Source organism: Zingiber officinale, chromosome 1A (assembly GCF_018446385.1).
Source record: "Zingiber officinale cultivar Zhangliang chromosome 1A, Zo_v1.1, whole genome shotgun sequence".
Classification (NCBI taxonomy): domain Eukaryota; kingdom Viridiplantae; phylum Streptophyta; class Magnoliopsida; order Zingiberales; family Zingiberaceae; genus Zingiber; species Zingiber officinale.
The window spans coordinates 60,039,418-60,063,723 of NC_055987.1; the positions used below are offsets into that span (position 1 = coordinate 60,039,418).

A 24,306-nucleotide genomic window follows, 5' to 3' on the forward strand; every position below is an offset into this window, starting at 1 on the left:
TGTCACTCCGAAGGGCCTAACTACAAACTCATAATGCCCGTATCTTGTTCGAAAGGCTGTCTTTGGTATATCCTCTTGTTTCACTTTCACTTGATGATAGCCGGACCTTAAGTCAATCTTTGAGAAGACAGTTGCTCCCTTCAATTGGTCAAACAGATCGTCGATCCGCGGAAGGGGGTATCTGTTCTTGATCGTCGCGTTATTTAATGCTCGGTAATCTATACACATTCGCATAGATCCATCCTTCTTTTTTACAAACAGTACTGGAGCCCCCCATGGAGAGTGACTAGGGCGAATAAGTCCCTTGTCGAGTAACTCCCGTATCTGTTCTTGAAGTTCCTTCAACTCAGTGGGCGCCATCCGGTAAGGTGCTTTAGAAATCGGTTTAGTACCCGGAACCACTTCAATCGCAAATTCTATTTCCCTATCGGGTGTTAATCCCGGTAGTTCATCAGGAAATACTTCCGGATAGTTGCATACTACCCTGACCTCTCCTAACTTCTGGCTTCCAGTTGGTTTTGTATCAACTATGTGTGCTAGAAATCCAATACATCCTTTGTCCAACATACTCTGTGCCTCTATAGCTGATAAGAATCTTTCAGGTTCCTTCCCAGATTCCCCAATAAATTCAAACATTGGCTCAGCTTCCGGTCGGAAGACTACTTTCCTGTTACGACACTCGATTGTGGCGCCGTACTTGCCCAGGAAATCCATGCCCAGTATAATGTCATAATCCCGCATGTCAAGTACTATCAGATTGCAGTAGAGTTCTCTGTCTGCGATTCGGATAGGTACGACCCGCAGCATATGATCCGATGGCATAACTTCCCCGGATGGTAGGGTGGTTAAGAACATACCATTTAGTGTTTGAGATGGTAGGTCTAATTTCTTTGTAAATGGTGTTGAGACGAACGAGTGTGTCGCCCCAGTATCAAATAATACTGAAGCATGCTGATTAAAAATAGGCAGCTGACCTGTAACGACAGTGGAGGCGTTCGCCACATCTTCACTAGTAATCGCGAAAACCCTGGCATTCGTCGTCACTGGCGGGGCTTCCAATCTCCCTTGACTGATCGGAGTCCCTTCTATAGCAGTTCACATCTGGTGTAGCTGTGAAGGGGCACTCTTGTTCTGATTATTCTGCTGGAATGGTGCCTGGAACTGAGTAGGACAGTCTCTGGCCAAATGTCCTTCCTGTCCGCAATTATAGCACTTTCTTGTACCTTTGTGACACATCCCGGAATGCAGCTTCCCACAAATAGAACACTGGGGGTATCTCGGTTGCTTATTCACTGACCCACTTTTTGCATTGTCCCACTGCTTCCTTTTTCCGGTAGAAGTTTCTTTCCAGCCTGGTTTGGTACTCTGGGATTTCTGTCCTTCAGCTCGGGTCTGACCTTTATTCTCATTCATTGGTTTCTGATAATGTTCCGTAATCAGTGCGCTGCTGACTAATTCCTCTGTAGTCTGCGGTCTATTAACTCCGCCGACCACATTCAGTGCTATCTCGGGTTGAAGCATCTTCAGCATCAGTCTGACCCTTTCTCTTTCTGTACGCACTAATTCGGGACAAAGGCGTGCTAGACGATTGAAGCACTTTACTGCTTCATTCACTGATAAGTCACCTTGCCGGAACTCGGTGAACTCATCGTAATGCCGGTTCGTCACTTGCATATGGAAGAACTCTTCGAAGAACACTGTCTCGAAGTCCGTCCAATTCATCAGATTAATCTGTCTTTTTGCTTTCACTCTTTCCCACCACATTCTCGCGTCTCCAGAAAAACAGAAAGATACGCACTTGATCTTCTCCGTTTCGGGCCAATCCAGTAGTTCCACTATGCTTTCTACTGTCTTGAACCAGGCCTGGGCATCCCATGGCTCGCAAGTACCCGAGAAGTTTTCCGGTTTCAGCCTCAGCCACTATATCAAGTAGGTTTCCTGTCGAGCCACTGGGGCAGGGGAAACCGGTGGTACTGGTGCATCTATTGGCACGACGGGTACCGCATTCTGATTTACTGGCGGGGTAGTAGGAATTCCTTGTTGGCCCATTAGCGTAGTGATCAGCTGTTGTTGCTCCGTGATCTGACACTGGAGATCAGTACTACCTGGGTCAGGTCTAGTGGAGTCGGTGTCTCGTCTGCTCGGGTAGTACGTCTCCTAGCCATGCTTATCTTCATTAAATAACAATAAATTATCGTTATTCCTATTCGGTTGCAAAAAAAGTTAGTATCATTCCTATCCTACCATCATGCATACCTAAACTAAATAACGAACATAAATAAACATGCATAATATTAAAGCATCATAAAACAAACAACAACAATTTAAATTAAGCACATAGATTCTTACTTGGAGCGGCAGGATGGAGGCTTGACATGTGTGTAGTGAATTGGCTAAACCTGGCTCTGATACCAAACTGTAACGCCCCGCCCCTCCTGCTAAGGCGACGGGGGTTACTTGCACATACCTATGAATACTTACTTGCTACAGTGGAAGTCTTATTTATAAAAAAAAATTAGAAACTTTTCTTTTCTTTGAAACCAACATGACTAATCACCTGGACATATAAAATCACATAGCATACTTAACATGATTTGTAAGTCATAATGCCCAAACACAAAATTAAATGTCATGGAGTCATAAAGCAGTAACATAACTAGGCATAGTTCTTATTAAACAAAAAGCAAGTCTTTCTCCTTTAGCCAAGGCACTACCACACACATCCTTCTAGCCCCTCCTGCTGCTCCCCTAGTTCATCCATTCCTTGCCTTTATCTGTGGTACAAGAAAGTAAGCTGTGAGCACTCATGGCTCAGTAAGTTCCTTTCCTACTCACAAACACCGTATAACATATTAAAATCACAAGACATAACACATGGAGGAAATTCATTATATCATGGAGCATATCATGGCATATCATAACGTAAGCATAAGGTATCATGGCATAACATAACATAATTATCAACTGCACCCTGACATATCATAACATCATCATAAATATCATGGCATAATCATAAGGTATATGCAAGGTGAATTCATAAACATGTATCATAAAAACATATGCAATATGTCCTTTGAAAACTTATAATATACATACTTAAACATAATCTTAACATGATTGGGGCCCCGGCTTGTACCACATACATAAATACGCGCGTCCTATGTAGGTCCAAGGTAGCAAGTCTTGAACCCTAAAAGGCATACATACTAGGCTCGTTTCTTAGTCTATCGACCTAGGGGCACTTAGGAGTCAATCCCTAACGAGGCTCGTTTCTTAGTCCATCGACCCCGGGGCGCTTATGGAGCCCACCCTTGGTACAAGCCGTACATAAAGTAAAATAGCATGTTTATACATATCATGGTTCTTATCTTTTCTTGTACATCGTGTCACTTATCATATCATACCATATAGACTTTTGGGCACACAGCTCATCATGATGGTATGTAAAGATTTGGCACACAGCACATCATATATTTCATGCATAAATAGGCACACAGCACATCATATATTTCATGCATAAATTTGCACATAGCTTCATCATAAATAATACACACCATAGCATAATAGTTTCCATCATGTATAGATCATAAGTGTGCATAATTAAACATAGAAGCATGGAAATCTCAAAATCATGGCATATAAGATACATGGAAAACATGATTCGATCTCTAACCCTAATGCCTCTTAGTGGCCGAACCATATAGGTTGAGTTTATGGTAAAACTTCATCCCAACATGTGAACCCTAAGCAAGCATCACTTCTTATACCATAAGAACTATCATGAGCAAGTTTAGGTAGAGTTCTAGGTTACTTAAACTTACAACCTATCATGACCGAACCTTATCAAGCATGCATTGGGTGAAAGACTATCATTCAAGTTTGTGAACCCTAAACAACTTTCATAGCAAACATTTCAAGGAATAATATGAGCATGGTTGAGTTAGGTTCTAAGTTTCCTAAGTCCTTCATCATGTATTGGCCGAAACTTGTAGGGTTTAAAATTAGGGTTCAAGTGCCCTAAAAACATGAGCACCTTAAATAACTTTCATAGCAAATATATCAAGGAATAACATGAGCATAGTTGAGTTAGGTTTTAAGTTTCCTAAACCCTAGATCTTGATGTGGCCGAAACTTGTAGGGCTTCATATTAGGGTTCAAGTGCCCTAAAAACATGAGAACCTTAAACAACTTTCATAGCAAATATATCAAGGAATAACATGAGCATAGTTGAGTTAGGTTCTAAGTTTCCTAAGCCCTAGATCTTGATGTGGCCGAAACTTGTAGGGCTTCATATTAGGGTTCAAGTGCCCTAAAAACATGAGAACCTTAAACAACTTTCTTAACAAACATTTCAAAGAATAACATGAGCATGATTGAGTTGGGTTCTAAGTTTCCTAAGTCCTAAATCATGAAGTGGCCGAAGGTTATATAGCATGAATTTAAATTTTCATACAACAATTAACATAAGCACATTAGATTAACTACACAATCATTTCATCAAGGAGATCATGAGCATATTAGATTTGCATTAAATTCTTCTAGGCTTTTTTTTTTAAGAACAAAACATCCAAACATAGCCGAACCTTCATGGACATAAGATAGAGTTCAACTTAACATATAATCATGAGCATATCGTAATAGTTTCATATCTTATCTTAAGGAGATCTTGGCATACTTAGTTTAAAATTAAAGCTCCCCTAGGCCCTTAGTTCTACCATGGCCGAATACTCATAAATCTAGGTTCTACCAAACATTTCAACATAGATAACTCCTTACTATAATATACATGCTACAAGAGAAATATCAAGCATATAAATGTTTAGATCCTTTCTTTCTCTAGGTCTTTCCTTTGGTCTTATCTTGGATAGAATTTCTTCATGATATTTTTCTTAGCTTTTTATGTGACCGAATCCTACATAGAAAAATAAGAGCTATTGTACCACAGGTGAGGGGAACTTACATCCTTTCGCTTGTGGTTTTCCTTAGAGAGAAAAGTGTTCTAGTGATAAGGAAGGTGGAAGCTTCTTCTTCTTGTACCTCCTCTTGTTTCCTTTGCTTGTAAGGGCTAGAACTTGAAGTTTCCTTATCGGAAATTAGCTTTCTTGGAGAAGAACTTAACTTAGAAATTGGTATGAGGAGAGGAAAGGGTTTCTAGGTTCAGTGAGAATGGAGAAGGAAGAAGGAGGAAGAAGAAAATGAATTAAAATCCCTTTGTTTTTTCTTCTTTAATCCTGTTTATCCCTTTGCCAATGAGACATGTCCTCATTCTTTCCCCCAACTCCTCTTTTCCCTCACTCCATTAATTTCCACGAAAATAGAGGGAGGGAGGGGAGGTAGAAAATCCCTCTTTTGCTTCCTCCCTTTTCTTAACCAAGAGGGAAAAAGGAAGGTAAGCAACTTGGTTTTCTCTTGTTCTTTTTGCTTAGTTTTCTTTTCTCCTTTAACTAAATTTTTCATTCCTTTCTATCCAATTATTTCTCCTTGCCCTAATGGTTATCATGCATCAATTTATCTCCATTACCTGTGGGAGGTTCAAGGTTCAATCCTTGACCTCACCTCTTCTTATTCTATATTTTCTTTGTTTTTATTTTCCTTTTTCTCTTATTCTTTTCATTCCTTTATGCTCTAAGGAAAAATAATATTCATATACCTATTTTAAATTTTTCGTGGGTGTTACAGTCTTGGCGGTATAAGTCCAAGTATTGAGTCTTGGCAATGTAAGTCCAAGTGTGACTTGACTAGGTTGAAGTCCTATAGGTGAGGAGCCTCTTGGTAATGAAAGACCCGACAATAAGGACAAGATTGAAGGAAGCTCTTGAAGGCAATGTGTGAAGGATGAGAATGCATCTGAGGGGCGCGAGGCTGATGGAGGAGGCTAGAAGGCTAGGTCTAGATTGTGCGGGCAAGAAAGAGTGCATGAGAGATTGTACTTAGGGTAAAATTCTAGATTTAGGATTTTACTGTAGTAATTACTGTAGCAATACTGTAGCAGTCGACTAGTGTTTTCATCAGTTGACTGCTAGCGAATAGAGTGCCTCTATTCGCTCAACCCATATGGAGCAGTCGATTGGTACTTTTATCAGTCGACTGGTATTGAGTCGTTGGTCTGTAACAGTCGAATTCCACTTAGTACCAGTCGACTGGTGGCGGGAAACACAACTAGGTGTTTCCTCCCAAGCTCTATTTAATAGAGCTCAGGGTGCTTAGCTAAGGTTGACAAAAATAGAGGTGGTTAACCCTTATTAGAGTCTCCAAGGGCTTCTTGAGTGTTCAAGAGCTTGTGCGAGTTTGTGGCGAGGTGTCTCCACCCATAAGGAGCTACTCGACCTAGTTGGAGGTTTTCCGGGAAGTCATCCACTGATGGATCAGGATCGTCCACCTTATGGACAGTCGTGGAGTATGAGCTTCATCTCGGAACCACGTTAAACCACGTGTTAGGTTTGCCTTCTTTTATTAGTGTTTGTCCAGTATTTCCATTGTGCACACTAATCATTGTAGGAAGTGATATTTCGGATGAGATGCTATTCACCCTCCTCTAGCGGCGTCAAAGTTCCAACAGTTTGGCGGCATTTTAGAAACATTTTGTGCTTGATTTCTTCTGTATGAATACCCTTGTGTCATGGGGCATTGCCGAAGCATGTTCCTTGATTAAAACTTCATTTTGATGGCCTTTTAAACCCTTTTTCTTTATGGACACTTATGCTCTGTTTACTCTAAAGCATGTATGAGGAAGGGAAAGAAATCTATGGTGGAAAATTATCCTATGAGGAAGAGAAAAGGAAGGGTGAAGTAATCCCTTCCTTGACATACTTGTTTATCTTGATAGAGGAAACTGGATACATGCGACGTAATTTTGTAAATAAAAAATGATACATTCATTATTTTTTGGATATATGGTGTAATTTTATGAGTTAAAAATGGTACATGCGTTATTTTTTTGGTATATGTGTAATTTTGTGAATGAAAAGGGGTACATGCGTCATATTTTCCATCCGCGCCTTTCCATTCGATTTTGAGGTGATCGATTTTAGCTCCAAAACTATCCATTGATGGATTGCGTTTCTCTTCCGTCTGAAAATTTTAATGAAGTAAATGACATAAATTTTTTCACTGTGAAAATTTTTCCTTAGTTTTGCTTTCCACTCTCCCAAGTAAATTGACCATTAGTATGTTCGGCTCGATAATGAAGCTTGATGATGATATATGGTTAGTCTATGTTAAGCCTTTTTTCTAAATTTATCATCTTTCTTGGTCGTAGGAGCACACTTGTGTCATGGGACACGGTTAGTGTATGCTCTTTGCTCTAGCTCCACGTTCAATGCTCCATTTTAACTTCAAATTCACATCCTATCAATGAAAACAAATAAAAAGTAGTTCTTTAAACTAAAAGTAACAAAATGGAGCACACATAGATGAAAATATGAAATATATGCATATAAGATGGGATAAGATGTGATAGGAGCATTGGTTTGAGTGATCATCGGTTTGAGTGACCAGAGCAACTTCAGGGCGACCAAGTAGCCATGATCTAGTGATCCGGAGGTGATGATCAAGATATCATTTGACCATGGTCTAGGAGCCGGGAGGGAGTCCAAGCGATTGGAGTTTGTTGAATCATTATCAACATGGGTAAAGTTTATAGTCAAATTAGCATGCTCCAGGTGATCGGAAAGACTTCCAATTGACCTGCAGAGTGCCAAGTCAACATTTGACTAGGCTATATAAAAGGAGGCTCGAGATCCTAATTTTTCATCAATTCATTTTTCAAATGCTCTTCTAAGTGCTCTTGTTCTCTTTGTGTTGATGTGCTACGCTCGTGCTCTTCAAAGATCAATGACAACCTAGGACTTGTAACTTTTTATTTTCGTTGAGTTGTCAATCTTTTATTTATTTATTTATTTATTTATTTATTGTGCTTAACTTCACAATTATTGTTAAAAGGTTTCTTTGCCTCCAAAAGCTTTTTGGAAATGAGATAATTACTAAGAATCTTTTTATTTTATTTAACCTGATTTTTTTGTCAAATTAAGTCTAAGTGTTACATTATTTAATTTTGATCTTGTATGCTTGCTCTACTTGGCTAAGTTAGAATATTTATTAATTTTATTATGTGGTAAAAGATGATTCGTTTGTCTCCAGCGTTCTCGTTAATCCACCCCTAATTTTATCATACTGCATACTTTGATTGTTTATTTGTTTAGATTGTTAAACTATCTAACTCAAATTAATTTGTATATATTATTCACCCCGAGCATAGACACCATCCTATAATTTTGATATATTTCTCAACTCTCCTGAGAAGCTCATCACAGCCGGTTAAGGTCAAATCACTAGAGATGGAAGAGCTCTCCCTCTTAAAGATCCCGAGAAAACAAAATATAAGTTAATACCTCGTGTGTGCTTTAGATACCTCTAGAATCGTCATGATGAAGATTGTCGATTCATGCTAGTTCGTTGAAAGAGTTTGTTTTTTCCATTCTTCTTGCTATTGGCAAATAGTCAAGGAATGTTGAGATGAAGTCCTCAAAGGACTAATGTGTCCGACTTTAGTATGGTAACCATTGTTGAATAAGTTTAACCAAGGTTGTTACGAAGACCCAATATTTCACTCCATTTAGGTATTGGTCCAAGAGGACGACATTTTCAATTCAACACAGGTTGTTCTCTTGGTCGAATGAGCAATTATACTCCCCCACCTACAATAGTCTGAAGTTCGTTGGCATCTCTTTGACTTGGATCTCCACAAAAAGGGATTTCTTTGCATGTTATGAATCCCTTGTTGGCCTTTGGGACTCTCAGAGGCCGCCTTGTGAATCCTTTAGGTCATACAAAGGTGTGTGGCTTCCTTGAGTACTCTTGGTCATAGATTTGTAGGGTTGCTCAATCCAAGGCTCCAATTCTCTTGTGGAAACCTTGAAAGGAGGAGGATTCTGGCCAATCCATCTCCGTGTAAAGAAAAAAAACAGAACCGACAAGATAAAAATCTTATCACTCCAAGCGAATCGAAATGACTAACTGTGAAGAAAACTTTTGATATGAAAAATAACGTGAAGAAATTATCAACAATAATTATTTGAAAGACGGAATACAAGAAAACTCTCACACCCTAACGAGAAGGAAAAAAACCTATATATAGGTTTTACATCAAAATTCTTCAACCTATCACAGATCCTATAAAATAGGATTAGGATCACACCAGATCCTATAAAATAGGATCACACATGACACATTTTAAACGCCTAAAGACTCGGACAAAACTACCAATGATTAGACCTCCAAATTATAAAATAACCCATTTAACACGCAATAGACTAGATTAACTTAGTCTTCTAAGAACATCACTTTATAATTCAACACTCCCCCTTAAAGTGATGTTCTCATAACTAATATGAGCTTTGATCGCAGATCTTCGAATGCACCATTCGAAAGTGATTTTGTAAAAATGTCGGCAATATTATCTTCACTCTTAACTGCAATTATATCAATAATGCCATCGAACACTTTCTCACGAATGAAATGATGCTCAAGTTCAATACGTTTTGTTCTTGCATGGAAGACAGGATTAGAAGTAAGCTTGATTGCACTTAGATTATCTCCATGAATAGGAATAGGTTGATCAATGGGTATGTTCAAATCTTCAAAGAGTCTACAAAGTCATATACACTCTTGAGCGGCATGAGCATATGCTTTGTATTATGCTTCAGTCGTGAATAGAGATACCGAGCCTTGCTTTTTGCTACACCATGATATACTTGTAGTTCCACACATAAATACAAAACCAGAAGTTGATCTCCGATCATCCAAGTCTCCACCAAAATCAACATATGCAAATACTTGCAAGGAAAACTCTACACCCTTCTTATAAAATAGATTCAGGTTAAGAGTAGAGTTAACATACTTTAGGATCTTCTTTGCCTCTTCAAAGTGTGGCTTCCGTGGCTCTTGCATATATCCGCTAACCATACCGACGGAGAAGGCAATATCTGCCTTATTATTGTCAAATAAATAAGACTTCCCACAAGTGCACAAAAGAGACGAGGGTCCGATAAACATGTTCCTTCATCACGACGAAATCTTGCACTCACATCAAGTGGTGTAGATCGTTTCTTTCCATCAATCAATCCAAATTTCTCAATGAGCCGTTTAGCATAGTTGAACTGAGACACACAAATTCCCTGTTCCAGATTTTCAATTTGCAGCCCAAGAAACTTTTTGAGCTCCCCAAGTTTCTTCATATCAAACCACAATGGAAGTTCTTCTTGAAGACGAGTGACCTCTGCATAATTGCTACCTGTTAGAATTATGTCATCCACATACAACAGAATAAACACTATGAGTCCTTGACGTTTCTTGATAAAGAGACTTGAATCTGCTTCAGAAGCTGTGTATCCGCAGAATCTTAAATATTCTGTAATTTTTCCATACCATGCACGTGGAGCTTGCTTTAATCCGTAGAGGGCCTTCTTCAACTTAGACACAAAATCCGGATGATACTCGGACACAAATCCAAGCGATTGATCCATATAAATATTTCTATCAAGCTCTCCATATAAGAAAGCATTTTTAACATCCAACTGCCACAATTTCCAACCCAGGCTTGCTGCTAATGCTAGAACAATACGTACCGAAGTCTTTTTTGCCACCGGGCTAAATGTTTCTTCATAATCTTCCCCGTAGTTTTGAGAGAAACCTCGAGCTACTAGCCTTGCTTTGAATCGATCTATGCTCCCATCATCCTTCCTCTTTATTCGAAAGACCCATTTACATGAAACTGGTAGCACTTCAAGGGGTTTAGGAACCAAGTCCTACATCTGATTTTTCTGCAAAGCATCCATTTCTTCTTTCATGGCAGCTTCCCATTCTTTTACTCCTTTAGCCTCATCATAAGAAAAAGGTTCGTCATCATCAATAGGATTAGCAAAGAAGCAAGAAAAATTTGTGACAAAATTATCATCTCTATAACGAGACGGTTGATGTGCGTAGATTGTATACACTTGTTTAACATGTTTTGATGCACATTCACATATTTTGCGCATGCTTTATCTATGCATTTTCATACTTCCAGCTTTGCTTTTAGTATATTTACTCTTTTTATTCAGAGATATGCTTTTGTGCATTTTTTTTACGCAGGAGTCGATTTTGAAGAAGAATTGATGTTCGAGGCAAATTCTATAATTGAACGAAGGAGGAAAGCACCATCCATGTGTGACACACGACCCTGTCATGGGGAGTTGCCCAGGCCGTGTGGTGATCCTCACCCTTGCAACACTAGCAGAATGAGGGAGTGTCCAGGCCGTGTGAGTTCACACGGCCGTGTAAGCATTCCCGACCTAAAGCAGTGCATGGCCGTGTGTGTCACACGACCATGCAACGTTGCCAGAAGCCAAGAATGCCCTGGTCGTGTCCCATACACGATCGTGCAGGAGTTCTAGAGCCAGAGGCAGAGCAAGCCGTGTAGATCTACACGACCGTGCAAGGGGGCAGTGGCAGAGCATGCTATGGCCGTGTGAACATCACACAACCGTGTCACCTGGGCAGTGAAGGAAATGGACCAGGCCGTGTGAGCTTCACACGACCGTGTCTCGGGGTCGTGTGGCGCCCAAACCCAAGCTCTATATAAGGGTATCTTCCTCATTTGAAGGAGGAACTCTCTCTTTTGGGATAAATCAAGATTTGGGGCATTCCTCCACCTTCTTGGAGGGATTTTCTGACGATCTAAGGGCGGATCTTCAACGAATCGACTCTGGGGAACGAGGATTGAATCCGAAGATGGTTCTTCATCGTAGATAAGCTTTTCTTCCTTTATCTTCTTGGATTTGGGATCAAGATGTTTGTATTCTTCTTGTCTTTAGATTTCTTTTCTTGTTCTATAGATTAGATCTCTATGTTCTAGGATGGAGGGAGTATTTGTAATGTGAATTTGATGTAAACTATTGTGGATTTGCCAATTTTCTATTTCTATGATTTTGACTTGTTTGTATCGATTTGATCTTGTGTGGAATGTTGTGATTGAACTTGATTACCATACTTGATTGAATGTTTGGGTATCTTGTGGATCTTGGAAAGGTGATTCCTCACTCGATTATCCGAGGGACGTTCGTGATAGACAAGCCCGTGTAAGGACGTATGAGGGATGATCTTGAGGGTGAAACAAGGGCATTCAAGGGGTAGGATAGATGTGATGCATTAATCTTTCATATCTTGATGAGATTGAGAAGAAATGAATTTCTATGTTGATTTTCTGAGGGACGCACGTGACAAGCAAGCCCGTGTAAGGACAACATAGGAATCATTCCTAATTGATCACATTTAGGTATAGATTTCAGTCCTAGGTCGTTTGTCTATTGCAAGAGAGAACCGACAACCTTCTACAAATGATGGACAATTGAGGGATATGATTTGGTAGATCACCTACATTGAATAACATTATAAAGAAATCGAAACTCCTAGAACAATCCTTTTATCATACCCTTTATTCTTGTTTCTATTCTTTAATTTTCATAGTTGCGCTAGTTTTTATAAATCAATTGATTAGTTGTTTAGCTAATTCGTGTTGAGATATCTTTAGTGCTTATACTAGTCCCTGTGGATACGATATCTTTCTTTATTACTGACGACGTATCTGTACACTTGCGAATCGTTAACAACGGTCGAACAATATTTCATCTCGGGCATTGGTTGATTGTCTCCTCCTGAGAACCATTGTTTTGAATAGAACGCAAGTTCTCCCTTTCTCCTTGATTTTCTTCAGATACATTTTCTGAGCTATGGGATAATGTATCATTTTCTTCCTTATAGACATCCGTAGAGTCATGGATAGAAATCTCATCAAAGATAACATTGCGAGAAATAACACATTTGTTAGTCGTAGGATCCATACACCGCTAGCCTTTTCTTTGCTCGTCATAACCGATGAAAATACATTTAATTACTTTGGCATCCAACTTACTCCTTTGAGACTCAGACACATAAACGTAGCAGATTGAACCAAAGACTCAATCCTTCACGTTTGGTTTAACACCGAAGAGCAATTCATAAGGTGCCTTATTATTGGTTGGGCTGAGTGGCACCTGGTTAATAACATAAGCTGCACACTTCATACCTTCTGCCCATAACTCTTTGGATAAATTCTTCGCATGCAGCCAACATTTGCAAGTCTCCACAAGATGTCTAATTTTTCTTCCAGCCATGCCATTTTGTTGTGGCGTCTCCGGACAAGACATTTCTCTTTTAATGCCATTATTACGACAAAATGAGAAGAATTCATTTGAACAGAATGTTGGAACCCCAAGGTTGTTTTGGTGTGATCAACAAGTTAAGTTAGGTCCTGCGTTGTTTCTAACCTTGTGTCTAAGTGTGCAGGAGCTTAGGAACACAGGTAGTCGAGCGGAAGACGCAGCTAGCAAGAAGGACGGCAGTCCGAGGGACGAGGTGCTGCGGAAGAGTACACCGGCGGACGAAAAGGAACCGCGCGGTGGTTCCGAGGGAAGAAAGCCGGAGCGGAAGATTGCTCGGGGAGCAAGAGACGCAGCTAGTGAGAAGGTCGACGACCGAGGGACGAAGACTGCGGATGAGTACGCTGGCGGACGAGAAGGAAACACGCGGCAATTCCGAGGGACGAGAAGCCAGAGGGAAGCCCGCTTGAGAAGACCGGAAGTTGGGTTCGGGTGAGCTCTTTTCCGGATGGCAGAGATCACCCAAGTAAGCGAATCCGGAGCGGAAGACCCGGACCGAGGCGGGACTAAACGGAGCAGAGGTCCCGGACGCAAAAGTCAACCAGAGTTGACTTTTTGCTCCGGGGCGCCCGAAACTGTCCGGGGCGCCCGGAGCAGCCCGGGGTGCCCGGAACGTAAAGTTTGACGAGAACGCGTCTTTCGCGTTCTGGACATTGGGGGATAAAGTTTTATCCCCCCCAGGGCGCCCGGAACCCTTCCAGGCGCCCCGACCAAGACTATAAATATAGCCTTGGTCCAGAAGCTGTCAATCAACTGAGAACTCAAGCATTCTTTCTACACTTGTACGCTTTTCTGTTTTAAGCTTCTATTGTGCGCTTCATTGCTGTAAAAGGCTCCTCCGCCTGAAGGAGATACTAGTGCTACGCTTTCTTGGATTAACAACCTTCCCGGTTGTAACCAAGTAAATCTCGGTGTGCCTTTTACTTTTCTGCTTTTATTTATTTCTCTTATTTTACAAGTGTTAGTTTAAGAGTTCGAGAAGGGTGTTTGCGTTTTGATTTTTGCAGGGCTATTCAACCCCCCCTTCTAGCCGGCCCAACGGTCCTACACAGAATTCTCCTCCATTATCTATCCGCAAAATTTTGATTTTTCTACACAATTCTCTTTCCATAGTTTCTTTGAATTCCAGAAATTTTGAAAATACCTTTGATTTGTGTTTCACAAAATAAACTCATGTGAACCGCTTATAGTCATCCACAAACAACAACATATAGTTAGATCCAGAATAAGAAGCAGTTCGAGTAGGACCCATCAAATCACTATGGATTCGTTCCAGGGGAATTGTGCACCGTGAATTTGAGCTCTCAAAAGGAAGTCTATGTGCCTTTCCAAACAAACAGTCTTCACAAATTTTGCCATCGTCAACCTTTGATAGATCAGGCAAACCATTAACTAATTTCCTCTAAATCATTACCTTCAACTTAGTCATGTTTAGATGACCAAGTCTTGCATGCCACAAGGAGGAATTATCATTGCTACTCATCTTTTCAATGTATGAATTTGATGCAGATAGAACAAATAAATCATTTACACGTGTACCAGTGTGAACAACGTCTGCTTTAATTTCTTTGACGTTCCGAAGAAACTTCACATCTCGTGGTCCGAAGAGCACGAAGTTTCTAGCATCCACTGCATTTGCAATAGAAAAAAGATTCTTTTGTATCCCCGACACATGATATACACTTTTTAGTATGATTGATTCTCCACGATTGTTGTCAATAACAACGGTGCCTTCTTTCTGAATTTTATGAATTGTATTATCAGCGGTGATAATGCTCCTGCCACTATCATGTAACTGAGAACATGAAAAAGTTGATTTGTCTCCGGTAAGATGATGACCACAACCATAATCTACAATCCATTCATTTTTGGGTGGATGCTTTATGTGAGAAGTTCCTTCTGCTATTAAGCATATTTTCCGTTGAGTATCAACAATATCAGTAAGAAAATAATTCTTCCAATCATCTTCTTTTTCAGATTCTTTGGCCACATCGGCCAAATTTGCATAGTTTTCTAATTTCAATTTAACTCGACAATCCTTTCTAATATGACCAAGCTTGCCACACCGGTAACATTTGAACGCCTTCTTAGGTGCATTTGAATGAGTTGGAGTACCTTCTTCTATCTTACTTTTTTTGCTTTATAAAAATTCCCTTTTTTAACAAACAAGGCACTCTTTGACTCCTCCTTAATATTCAATGTAGTCATTTGTTTGGCCAACGATTCCTATGATGAGAGAAGATTTTCAAGTTCTTCTAGTGATGGTTGTTGAGCCCATCCTTGAATTGAAGTGATAAATGGAGTATACTTAGGCTGAAGATCACGAATAATATATCGCTTCTTTCTTACTTCCGAGATTCGTTCTTCAGGATTTAGAAGAGAAATTTCTGAACATAAATTTTTTACTTTGAGAAAATATTCAGAAATAGAGGTACCATCTTGCTTTGCAGCTGCCAACTCGTTTTCGAGCATTTGCAATCGAGCCTCATTTCTTTTATTGAACAATCGATCGAGAGTTTACCAAATTTTACGGGCAGACTCACATCCAATTACATGCTCAAATATTCGATGAGAAATGGTTCTCTTCCAAACAAATTTTGCCTTAGCATTTTGTTGGTTCCATTTCTTAAACGCTTCTGCGTTCTCGGTGATATTTGCCGGAGCGACAACTCCATTAGTGGAAACGACATCCCACAAATCTTCATCGACCAGATATGACTCCATACATGTCTTCCAGATTCGATAGTTGGACTGATTCAATAATTCCAAACCAAGTCCTGCTACACGACCAATGCCTTCCCTATCGAGAGAGCAATAACCTTCTTCACAAAAATAACTAGGCTCTGATATCATGTAAAGAAGAAAAATAGAACCGACAAGATAAAAACCTTGTCACTCCAAGCGAATCGAAATGACTAACCGTGAAGAAAACTCTTGATATGAAGAATAACGTAAAGAAATTATCAACAATAATTATTTGAAAGATGGAATACAGGAAAACTCTCTCACACCCTAATGAGAAGGAAAAAAGTCTATATATAGGCTTTACATCAAAATTCTTCAACCTATCACAGATCCTATAAAATAGGATTAGGATCACACCATATCCTATAAAATAGGATCACACACGACACGTTCTAAACGCCTAAAGACTCGGACAAAACTATCAATGATTAGACTTCCAAATTTTAAAATAAACCATTTAACACGCAATAGACCAGATTACCTTAGTCTTCTAAGAACATCATTTTATAATTCAACACTCCGGAGGTGCTCCTCCACTATCATAGTTTTTGACTGGGTTAGTTGCTCCCAGGTAAGGAACCCCCGCAACTACCTCCACATTATCATGTGGAGGTTGATTGCGTTGGCCAATGGAGGATTCAAGGGCTTCAGGATTTTCTCTTCTCATTGTCATCATCTCAATGTCTTACTCAATTTAATCTACTTTCTCATAGATGACACCAAAAAATAGTGTGGCTGAAAATTGCTACTATGCTAGATGGTTTAGCAGACATCTTAGTGAGGGATGAAGGTTGCCCTACACACATTGAAACGCACATCAGAAGGTATCGAAGTAGTCCAACAATGTCTCTCCAATACTCAAGTCATGATAATACAAGTAATGGAACAATAATGGAGAAGAAGAAGTAGTATTAGGCTAAGATTAGAATGAGTTACCCATACCGCTACAAGCTTTAGTATTTTTAAGGGATCAACATCCAACCTCTAGCCTTAAAGATGTTACGCTCTATATGAATCATGGGTTGGTCATGCCAAGTATCAGCCTATAACTGCCAAAGCCTCCATGACTGGGCTGCAAGCAATGTAGGGAGCATTAGAGATCAGAGCACAAGGAGCTCAAAGCATCGAAGGAGAGAACTCAAAGTGGAGAGCTCAGAATAGAAAACTCAGGGAGCTCGGAATTAAGTGATGTGTATCCTGCGATATTTTATTATTTTGAATTATATAGTTTAAAAATTCTAAAATTTGTGAATATGTTTAATTCATGTATAAATTCTACAAATTGTAGATGTGTTAAATACTGGGTTTTGTAAAGAATGTCATATCCGTACATATTTATTGGATAATTACCTTTTCCCATATCTAATTATAATGGATTAAGTATTTCGTTTATGATTCATTTTTAATACATTCCATTTTCTTTTTCATTTTCCATTCAAACAGCATAGTCTTTTCCATTCACACACACCAAAGAAAATAAGTCTTTAAGATTAGTCCTAGTTCAGATAAAAATGCCCCTTGATTTTTGATAACCAAAGTTGACCTGATATACCCACTAGAGTATAATCTCACAATATACTATAATCAAATATTAAATAAAGATCTAACACCCTCAACAATAACGTTGCATTTTTTTCAATGGAGCAACTTGATTAACTTTAAAAGTATCATATCTTGAAAACATTTAAAGCAATGATATTCACTAAAATAGTCCTCTTATCAAATTTTAAAAAAAACATATTGCAATTAGAAAAGTTCTACAAGATAGAAAAACATATTTTTCGATATGGATTTACTATATAACATTTCTTTTACTTTGTTGCATCACAGAGTCCGGTAGATTCATCACAGAATCCATCACGATCTAGTAATTTCGGAGGTGGAGCACTCAAGAGTGGTGAAGAAGGGCTACCATATGCGTTTCTGCGAGTGTTTCCACATCCTAAACTTTTCCTTGTGCTCACTCCGGTTATAGGATTGGTTCCATTTGCATACTTGCACAATGCCTTCAAACGAAATAAGTTAGAAACGTTGTATAAAAGAAAGATATCTAATCCAACTATACCATTGAGATACTAAGCAAAATTATGAGCTGATAGTGTGGGAGTAGGTACTAATCGTTTTTTTACTGTAGGTATTAATTGTTCTATTTCTTATCTCTCACCCGTCGTTGTCAGTTCTTTCTCAGTCAATGCTGGATTATACGTCCGTGGAGAAACAATAAAACTGTGTATCATGACATCAACATACATACAAATTCTAAAAGATTTTGTAGAAGTTTTGACAAAGCTCACGGGAATGCAAAAGGCAACTTAAAACCATTTATGGAAAGGAAATTAATGTTACTCTACAGTTGAGATTAAGTTGCATTATCTATATCAACTCTATGATGCATTAGGACTCAACAGGATGATGAAAAGGTATAAATAGCACTTTTATCGCCCACTATAAAAAAAGAAAACATTCCACCTGAGTAATGACTATAATGCAAATAATATTCCAATGGAGGAAACAAAAAGGTAATGAGAAATAAAAATAATCTACTATAGTATGTAAACTAAATGTACAATATTCAAGAAATTATTTATCCAAATATTTCACAATATACATCACCTGTTTTTGTGGTAAGTCTAGCACAGCATCACTAAAGTCAGCACCATTAATGGCTGCACCACCAAGATCACTACGTGTGAGAACTGCTCTTACGAGCACAGCATTTGTGAGATTCGCTTCATTAAGAACCTGTTTGATATCGATTACCAATTTACAACAAGAATATGGCAGGATAGCACATTCATATTTGAGTATTCTCAAACTGTAAAATAAATTTTTTTCTAGATAACCAATGATTCATATAAAATGCTATTAATTTAGTATATTAAGGTTTCCAAAATTATTAACAAGGGTAAAAATTATCACTAATTGGGTGATTGCAAACTAGGATATTCAAGATCATGGCTTGAATTTGTTTCCTCTTGTGCATGTCTGATAAATATAGAAACCTGGAGTAAATCAGAATTACATTTGATCCATATTTCAAATTATTTGAGAGTATCTGTAAAATATAAAATAATAGGAAAAAATATCAACTCTCAAAATTAATTAAAAAGCTTAAATGCTCAAAGTCCAAACTTAAAATTTGTTAACATAACAATAGCTTATACATATTCAGAATTCCCCCACATTCAAGATCTAGCGCATTAACATCCGGCAAATCAATTGATCCCTCAAGATTATATTTTCTTGACATGGTAGTTGCAAATTGATTTTGTAGATAAAAAGTTACCTATTTGAAGACATACTTTAAATATCATATAAAATTAGCTTGTTAGATGCTATAAATACATTGGTAGTCACACTACTAATAATGATAGCAATGCTTCCAATTGTTGGTTCAATCGAGTCATAAGTGGTTAGGTTCAACTATGAGTTTTAGATTTGTGTAAAGGGTTTAAGTTAGGTGTCGCATGTTGTATTTAATGTGTGTTTGAGTTATGTAGGGATTTAGGACACATAAATATCAGAGAGCTCGTAACTGGATGAGGTTGAGTGATGATGTGGACTTCACAAAGCCAAGACAACATGCTTAGTAGCTTAGAGGTGAGATAAAAAAGTCACATAAGACAATCAAGGGATCACAGGACGAGAAGTACCAAGGTGTTAGAGCAGCTTATGGAGCATTACTTGGGGTTGCCAAGTTGGTTAGTTCAATGGTTTGAGCCCCACCGAGAAATATAAGGATGAGATAGGGCATCCGATGTACCATAGGACATGGAGCATCGGAATATAGCATTGATGATAGTTGAAAAAAGGTGGACTACGTAAGTGAAGCCTAAAAGATGGCACATGGAGCGAACCGTGGATTAGTGCATCTAAGTAACGAGTAAGGACAAGAGACAAACTTGCTGGTGAAGTTAAACAACAAAAGGAAAGCGTGAGTATGTCAGCTATGAGTTTTGAGAGAATGTATTCTTGGGAGAGGGATAGATCTCAACTTAGACAAGACTCGACCTTTAGAATGATCGTAGTTGGACTTCCAATAAACTAAAATGAATCCTATTGACTTATAAGTTGAGTCAACTAATGAGTTGACTTAGGCTAATCAGCCAATGAACAAAATGTTCTTGTTCGTGATTGAGTCGATTGGAATGTCGAATGACCTATGTAATTAGCCAATTGATGAATACATCTAATTGACTAATGCTAAAATAGAAAATGCTCATTGGAGCATTTAATTTAATAAAGGTGCATTTGTAACAGTCAGATGACTTAAGAGCTAGAGTATGGCTGATGGTGGAATCCAATCAACTCAAGTAGCCATTAACAAACTCAAGTTGAAGCGATCAAGAAGCTAACAACTGATGGCGGATTCAAACTCATGTATTACTTTAAGCTCCTTTTTAATCTTGTTTTATTGTTCATATTGTAAGACGTTCTCCACCCTCGCAGATTATTTGTGAAAGATAAAGATAGTAGGCTTTTCTAGATTGACTCACCAACAAGTCATACATTGTAAAGTAAGAAGTAAGAACAAGGATTCCAAGCCACATTACATGAGCTTGTTAGTGATTGGCATGCAATTGTGTTTATATTTTTATTTTGGTTGCACTATCCTTAATTACTTTGTTAAGTTTGTAGCAAGAGTAGTATTAGTTTGTATTTGTAGGAACAATCAATATTCATTCCCCTCTAGCTATCTGACCATTCGTACACAATAGTCCCAACAAGTGGTATCATAACCCAATCACACAAATGGGCTAACCATCACTCAAGAACAAATAGATGGCTAGAATAATGTCCCTATTATATGATGAAGATTTCAATTTTTGGGAAAAAAAAAAGGAATAGAGACTTGTTCAAAATTTATTTTGGAATGGTTCTTGCTATGGAATCAGATTTAAAAGACCCAAAGACAGGAAAGCAAGAAATCTCAAGGAAAGTAAATGGAAATTGAGATTTTTAAAGGTAACTCTAAAGCTATAGATTCAATTATTGCAATTTCCCCAACTTTATTTTAAACAAGGCTACGGGATATGAGAACGCAAAGGATATTTAGAAAAAATTGGTTTATTATCATAAAATCCCATACAAGAGGAGAAAGCTCAATTATAAGAGAAAATTAAAGAGGTAATGAAAGAAAGTAATGAAGAATCTGAAATTCCACATGACGAAGAGAAGGAAAATTTAAAGCCCACTCATTGAGTAAGTCAATGAGAACATTAGACCCTCTTCATTAGATCAGTCAAATGGGAAACTATCCACCTCTTTAAACAATGAGGAAGAATCCAAGACAATCGAAGAAGAAGAAATCTTAAAAGGAAAATTCTCAAGTGCCACGATTCGAGTAAAGAGTAAAGATCAAGTCTATGATTATTTTTAGAGGCTAACCGACAACCTTACCACCCCGATAAGTGACTGACCTAACTAGAAGCTGACCCTACAATCTTACAGACCTAATAAGACAACTATGCTGACCCAACACTAGATCTCAGCCGGATCAAGTCTATTGTTATTTTTAGAGGCAGCAAATGCAAATTCAGTAATTTACCAAAGCATCTTACAATCTGTATATGTTTATGTATGTAAAAACAGGGAGAGTAAATAAAGTAACAATGAATCTAAATAAAAGAGTCATAGTTAATTGGTCTTTTATAATGTTGAATCATTTGCTCGGTATAATTTGAAACGGCATAATCTAGTTAAATTTTTTTATTAATAAATAGACAATAATGCTTGATAAATGTAATCTGAGTCAACTATAGTTGTCAGTGTAAATATTGTCAATGCCTAGAAACATCTTAGTGGAGCTTCTTCAACCAATTATCATGCATGCACAGAATATCAACCGTATGTCTCTTACTCGTTAGAGAAACTGAGAATTAATGTATTAATGTTCATACCATGCGGTCCATTAGAGTATCACTGAGATCAGCACCTGCATGATGCGACGGCACACAAGACATCGTGGATTAAAATGCTACTGTGAGAGCATTATATTTGAGATATTAAATGCTTCTCTACAACCATAAAGATAAGGGTCTTAATAAAACAAATGTATAAAATTTGATCACATCCACAACCATCCGATTAACAACATTAATGTCTGATAAATATACTGCATAATAAGCAATATTTTTCTGAAGTTACAATATTATGCAATTTTGCATATCCAAATGTAACCAATGAAAAAAATACCCACAAATTTTTTTGAAAGATTCACCGTTATACTCATAACTAGTAGGCACTTCATATTTTTAGTAGGATTTAAATTTCTTCCTTCCAACCTTTTATTGCAGAGGAATGAAACAAGAAAGTAAAGGATAAAAATAAGAGAAAATAGGATAAGGTCATAGAACCACCACAAATCCATCTTCAATGATTGTTTACTGATGTGAGGTGTTAGGGGATGGGAATCTTAATGAATTTCAGTAGAGAAAGTAGTCAAAAGAAGGAAAACAAAAAGCTCAAAGCAGAAGAGGTTGTTTTATATTTTCCTTAAACTAAAACATTCAAGCCTTTACAGGGAAATAACAGTTGAGGCCCAATAAACATCATAAGAAATTGTAGAATCATCTTAAACCGTCAAAAATTCTCATGATTGGTGCTATTAAACTAAGTTAGTTGAGTTTCAACTAAATGAATGGAAATAGATTTATCACTACATTTTAGCAACTAGCTACCATCACCTATGATTAAGGAATGCAATTTCAAATAAGCAAATTATACACAAATAATAATGATAACGCATAAAGGTGTGGCAATTAATTACCTGTAAAATTTGTTCGATAAGCAACTGCCTTTTCAAGGTAAGCACCATTGAATGTAGAGCCACTGAAATTAGATTCTCTCATATCTGCAGCTGTGAAGTTGGCACGTCTGTATCATGACCAAATTCCTAAATTAATAATGTACTCACAGTCTAATTTATGAGCATATATTTTATGTTCTTAGTTTGGTATGATTGTGGTATGATGTCGTTATAGGGTATGCATGGTAAAATGATGCCAAATTTCACCTCAGTTTACCTAGCGTTTCAGTTTAGTCTAGAGACTAGCTGTAGCCTGTAGAGTGAGTCAAATAATGGCATTAATTGTTTAGTTGCATCACCAAATTAGGTGGCATTGAATTAAATAAGGACTATTTTCCAGGAACAGTTCATATACTATGATAGTACAAAAAGAATAAAAAAAAGGCATTACCTGAAATTTTCATTGACATGGACAGACCTCCTACACATCGAGACCAAAATCAACTGTGAAGAAGAATCAAAACCATAAACATATAGATATGCACAACGAAGAACCAACAGACGCACTTACTTGAGATCTGCTGAGCCGAATTGAGCGGCGGAGCCTATCCCAAACTCCCCTCTGAGCTCTGCTTCGAACTTGTTGAGGTCGGCCAACGCTACGCCGCCAAAGCTAACGATGACTGCTGCTAGCGCTGTCGATGTGATTGATCTCCAATTCTTAGAATGTGCTGAGGGATAGGCATGCCTCAAACAACGCGAAAGCCAAAATGTTTGACCAAAGACCATGGAGAAGGAAGCGCAGGACTCACCAGAAACCCGGCAGATGATGGAAGAAGCTCTAGGGGGAGTGCGAGGTGGAGCAGGAGAGGGAGGCTTGAGAAGGTAGATGGAGAGCGGTGAGATGGAAGTGAATGCCATTGCGTTGGCGGATGAGGAAGAAGCAAAGCGAGTTAGCAGAGAAAGCTGAGACGAGATAAGTATGCGGTGAACTGCCTGCGAACACGTATGCGCTTGGAATTGGTCCGGATCGACAGCTTATCCAAATTAAAATGGGGCAAGTTAATGTTCGCCCTTTTAACATATTTTATGTTGTTTAACGTTTATATATATATATCTCTAATATATATTATTAGATTGAATTATTGATACTTAGGTTCGAAGAATTTAGTTAACATATTAGTTTAGAATAGTTTATAATATTCTTACGATAATTTAACAATTATTTAATTTTTTTATTTCTCTTCTCCGTCTCATATTTTGTTGCATTTATTATTATTATTTTCTTGTTAAATGTTATTGTAAAATATATAAATATAATTTTAAAACTTATATATATATATATATATATATATTTTTTTTTTTACATGATCACAGGATATAATATATATTTAAAAATATTTTTTAAAACTTTTTAAAAAAATTTTAAAAAATAGAGTGGGGATACCTGGATTTAATTCAGATGTTCGGACAAAAAATTTAAATAAATAAAATAAATAAATTGAGATGCCTTAATTAATTCTAGATGTCCCTACAAATTTATCACAGACTGTTCCGCATATAATGATCCACAACATT

At 37.9% G+C, this 24,306-nt stretch overlaps 1 protein-coding gene across 4 annotated transcripts; it reads right to left on the reverse strand.

The window, feature by feature from the left end:
* Positions 1 to 17,652: 17,652 nt before the first annotated feature.
* On the reverse strand, positions 17,653 to 23,745 carry LOC122025468 (thylakoid lumenal protein TL20.3, chloroplastic-like). Of its 4 annotated transcripts, XM_042584283.1 has the most exons (7): positions 23,541 to 23,745; positions 23,300 to 23,423; positions 23,180 to 23,209; positions 22,750 to 22,856; positions 21,881 to 21,915; positions 18,594 to 18,722; positions 17,653 to 17,986 (listed from the first exon to the last, which is right to left on the reverse strand). In XM_042584283.1, exons 1-7 carry the CDS (start codon positions 23,647 to 23,649, stop codon positions 17,792 to 17,794), a joined length of 729 nt encoding a protein of 242 aa, XP_042440217.1. In that variant the 5' UTR covers positions 23,650 to 23,745; the 3' UTR covers positions 17,653 to 17,791. The 4 variants fall into 4 exon arrangements, with proteins under 4 accessions (XP_042440217.1, XP_042440235.1, XP_042440229.1 ...); XM_042584301.1 differs by lacking the exon at positions 23,541 to 23,745 and having other exon boundaries at positions 22,750 to 22,839; positions 23,300 to 23,442; XM_042584295.1 differs by lacking the exon at positions 23,541 to 23,745 and having other exon boundaries at positions 22,750 to 22,839; positions 23,180 to 23,232; positions 23,300 to 23,441.
* Positions 23,746 to 24,306: the final 561 nt, after the last annotated feature.